This window comes from Galeopterus variegatus, unplaced genomic scaffold, assembly GCF_000696425.1.
Source record: "Galeopterus variegatus unplaced genomic scaffold, G_variegatus-3.0.2 Scaffold1507, whole genome shotgun sequence".
Lineage (NCBI taxonomy): Eukaryota > Metazoa > Chordata > Mammalia > Dermoptera > Cynocephalidae > Galeopterus > Galeopterus variegatus.
In genome coordinates this window covers 32,693-37,179 of record NW_007727618.1, presented here as the reverse complement: position 1 = coordinate 37,179, position 4,487 = coordinate 32,693, and the positions used below count along the sequence as shown (strand labels likewise).

Below are 4,487 nucleotides of genomic sequence, written 5' to 3'. Positions count from 1 at the left end.
GCGCGACACTGAGGGTTGCGATCCGTTGCCGGACACGAAAAAAGACAAAAAGGAAAAAAATTAAAAAAAGAGCCAGTGCAGCTTTTATACAAGACTTGTTATTCCCACCAAAAGAACGTTCAGGCTCTGAGGTCTTCTCGGTCCTTATTGGACTTGATCTCTCTGCAGTCTGGTTGGTGTGGCCACCCCATAGTGTTTGAAATTCTTTTCTCTTGGTCACCACTACACTGTTATCTCCTGTTTTTACCTTCCTGATCACACCTGTTCAGGATCCCACGCTAACTCCCTCCTTTGAACACCCCCTAAGTATTATTGAACTCTCCTCCCTTCTGTTGTTTCAACCATCATGTAAGTATTCTTTGCAGCCACCTTTCCACCTTGGGACACATCCTTTGTCCATAACTTTGAGCCTTTGTAAAGTAATTTAATATCTATCAATCTTTGTTTCTTCATCCATAAATGGGAATATCACCTATCTCATAGGGTTATAGAAAATGTTAAGTAAGATAATATGCATGAATGTGCTTTTGAAAATGTAAGTCACTGTACTCATATTTGGTATGTGTTGTTGGTATAATGGCACTCCAAAGTGGCAACTTTAAGAAATTAACATACATAAAATAAACACAAACTCAAGTCACGAGGTCTTTGAATGTCCAAACTTTCCCCTGGTAATTTGAAGGGGTTCCCTTACCTTGCAGCATCTCTGAGTTATCGTTAGGAGGACCAATCACCTGTTGACCAGACCACAGAGCCTTCAGGCAGTTTGTGCTGACTGGTGAATTCCCACTGAAAAAAAATTGTGCCCTATTTTCACAGCAGTGTAAAATACCAGCTCCAGCAGGAGGCCCTTTAGGAGCTACAAAATAGCTTGGTTCCAGACATTTTTTTTTGCCAGTTGGGGACCTAGCTTCACCCAAGGCCCAATCACACTTTCTGCCTTGGCTTCTGTGAGATATATTTGCATCCTTACAGTAAATTCTGTTTGTGGTTTAACTAGCTTGACAGGATACAGAAGGGGAGATTTTGCCTCCAGAGGATATTTGGCAATGTCTGAAGACATCTTTGATTGTCAGAAACGATGGGATGGGGGGGATAAGGGAGTGGGTATTGGGGTGTTACTGGCATCTAGTGGGTAGAAGTCAGGAATGCTGCTAAACAACCTAAGAAACACAGAATAGTCCCCAGTAACAAAGACTTACCTAGTCGCAAATTTCAGCAGTGCCAAGGTTGAGAAATCCTGGGATACTGTATTCTATCATCCTAACCCCCTTTATTCCAGCCCGTGAGTCGTTTCACACATCAGAGTTAAATTTCGAGCAGTGATCCACATTATCAAAACAAAAGTGACTTTCCCTCTTTGGGTCAACTTTGCCTTCCTGGGGTGGAGCCAGTACCAGAAATCTCCAGGGACAGAGCTGGGACCCTGGGGGAAAAGGCAGACTGGAGAGAAGGGAAAAAAAAGGAAACAGAAGTTTCTCCTCCACACGTATCAAAGCCTGACTCAGTGTGAGGAAAAAGAAAGATTCCTTCCCCTGACTGAGGAGATTCACGATCTGTTACTAGCAAGAGTGTTTTCTTTTAAGGAATGGGCTGAGCCTAAGGGGCATGAGAGAGACGTTGCACTGGTTTGAGCTGGCTGCTGTCACTAGCCAACAAAAGAGCCTGACTGGAATATTGCCTACATGTTAGATTTGTACACCACGTTATAGTTTTAATGAAACAGAGACTCAGAAAACTTAAGTGACTTCTTCCTGGTCCAAGGGAGAGTGAGAGAAGAGACCTGGGCTTCTGGTCCACGGCTCTTCCCCCTTATACCTCTTTTTACTGGGAAGCAACACGTCCTACCTAGGAAGCTGCCGAGCCTGTGAGTTCATCTCATTTGAGATCTCTGACCTGGTTTTTCCATTTCTCAGTTACTCAGTGTTTCATTTCTCAGTTAATCAGAAAATCCAATTATCCCCCTAGACTGAGATCTTATTTTTTCTCCTCTTATAAGAAAAAGAAAAAAATCGGCATAATGGCAAATAGAATATAAGGGAGAGAATTTAGAAATGTGATTGCACTGTGTATCTAATGGTGACAGAAATTATTTTTCACTGGTTATTCATTCTACTAGTACATTATCTTCACTTTGACCCTCTCCAAGGCTCACCTGTCTACCCGACCACTGTCCTCCAGCACAGCGGTTATAAAGACAGGAGGAGGTTGGCCCACTTCATCCTTGTGTGATGCCAATTCAAAGTCAACAGGCCTCAGATGCAACTAGAACTCTTCAAAAACCATCTCCTATACCAATTCCTTATAGAGCCTTAAAAAAATAAAATATAATAAAAGGAACCAAAGACATTTAGAATACTTGTTAATGTTTTTTCCTAAAAGGAAAATAAGTGATAAGAAAACCAAAATACCCAAATCTGAATAAGCAATAAAACTCAAACAAGAGTAAGCCTAGTACTGTGTAAAATGAATGAGTCACAAAGGTCTTGTGTTCTGCTTTTTCTGTGATAGTTACAGACAGCAGAATATAGTTAAAGTAGAAGGAGACACGCTTGGGTACTTCCTCAACTCTCATTCCTTGCAAGCTGGCTTCTGTCCTCAGAGGCCTCATGAGGTCACCAAGGCTGCCCTCAATACAATGCTCACCATCTTCTCTAGGGCTCTTCACAGCTGGCCTCTCAGTCCTCTCCTTGAAGAACATCTTTGTTCTCCTGGATCCAGGATCTCCATGCTCCTGCCCCATGACCACTCTCTCTGTCTTCACTGGCTTCTCTTTATTTTTAAATTCTGGTGTTTCCTGGGGTTCCAAATCTGGTCCTCTTCTCCTCTACTACATCCCTGTCCTGGGGGAGTCTGTCCAACCCTAGGCCCTAAGACTTCCCCCTCATGAAGAATCTATGACCCTCCTTTCTGTCCTGACTTGACTCTGAGCTCCAGTCCCATGTTTCGACAGCTTGCAGCATGGCTGCATTCAGATGTCTCTCTGGCATCTCGGGTTTGTCTATAATGCTTTCCCCTTACTCTTGTCTCCCCATTCTAACACATTTCTCTATCTTGAGAAGTTGGAACATTAAGGCTGAATTCAATTGGCCCCTGGATTAGTTTGCTAGGGATGCTGTAACAAAGTACCCCAGAAACACAAAGTATTGCGTGCCTTAAACAACAGAAACCTACTGTCTCACAGTTCCGGAGGACAGAAGTCTGAGATCGAGGTGTCAAGAGGGCTGGTTCCTTCTAAGGGCTGTGAGGGGAGGACCTATTCCAGGGCTCTCTCCTTGGCTTGGAAATGGCCTCTTCTCCCTGTATCTTCACCTTGTCTTCCCTCTGTGTGTGTCTGTGTCCAAATGTCCTCTTCTCGTAAGGACACTAGCCATATTGATTAGGGTCCACCACAGTAACTTCAGCTTAACTTGATTTCCTCTGTATAGACGCTATTTCCAAACAAGGTCACATTCTGAAGTACTGGAGGTTAGAACTTGAACATATGAATTTCAGAGGGACACAATTTAACCCATAGTAACAGCCCTTCTTTCATAAAGCTTTCCCTGATCTACTTAGAAAGAATAAAATACTCCATTTTCTGTGCTCCTGTAGTGTTTTATTCGTATGCGTAGAATATCATCATTACACTGTAATATGGGTAATTTTTACATCATGAGCTCACTGAGAGCAAGATTCATAAATTATCAAGAGGCAGTGTCAGAGAGGTTAATAATATCTTGACTAATAGTTTGAATTCTGCTTCTACTACTTTCTAGTTATATGACCTTGGGCAAATTACTTAACTTTTTCTGAGCCTATTTTTCCTTGCTGATAAAATGTTTGTAACCTACCTCATAAGGATAGTCTGACAATTAAATAAAATAATACACATAAAGTCCCCAGTTAAAAACCCAGCCATAGCAGGCTCTTGGTAATGGTGGGTGGTGGATGACTGGACTTGATGTCTACAGGCCTCGCATAGGCACCAGAACACAACAGCACTCACACATGTTTGCAAAAACCCTCTAGTTCTATATTTTTCCTGCTTACAAAACATGTCCACTTGATGTCTTACCGTCATCTCACACTAATACCTAAAACATACCTCATTAATCTCTCTCTCCTACCCGCTGAACCTGCCACACCTCCGTCAGACCTGGATGCTGTCACTGACTCATCTGTCTCCTTTTCTAGGCCCTCTGCTATTCAGCTTCCTTACATTCGAGAGCAAGTTCAACCAATATTCCCAGAGTGGCTGATGGGGCTCAGGCCTCATACCAGGTAATGGGATATCATGATGAACGGTGTGGACAGGGCTTTTGCATTCAGGGAGCTTAGGCTAGCAGGAAAACCAATAAACCAATAGTAAGCATCAAATTAAAAGGAAATGTGCTGAATGAAGAGGAAACCCAGGTGCCACTAGGAGGACCTAGCTGAGCTGAGTGGTCAGAGAGGCACGTGGGGAGGCTTGGAAGAGAGAAGGAACAAGGGAGCAAGAAGATCAT

General features: G+C 43.0%; 1 protein-coding gene across 1 annotated transcript in view; it reads right to left on the bottom strand.

The window, feature by feature from the left end:
• The window catches only part of LOC103594222 (transmembrane protein FLJ37396), a gene marked incomplete at its 5' end in the record, with an annotated part of 34,359 nt that overhangs the window by 1,553 nt on the left and 28,319 nt on the right, over positions 1–4,487 (bottom strand). Inside the window, 1 exon segment of the mRNA XM_008577427.1 lies at positions 2,156–2,311. Within this exon segment, the coding sequence (XP_008575649.1) occupies positions 2,156–2,311 (156 nt within the window).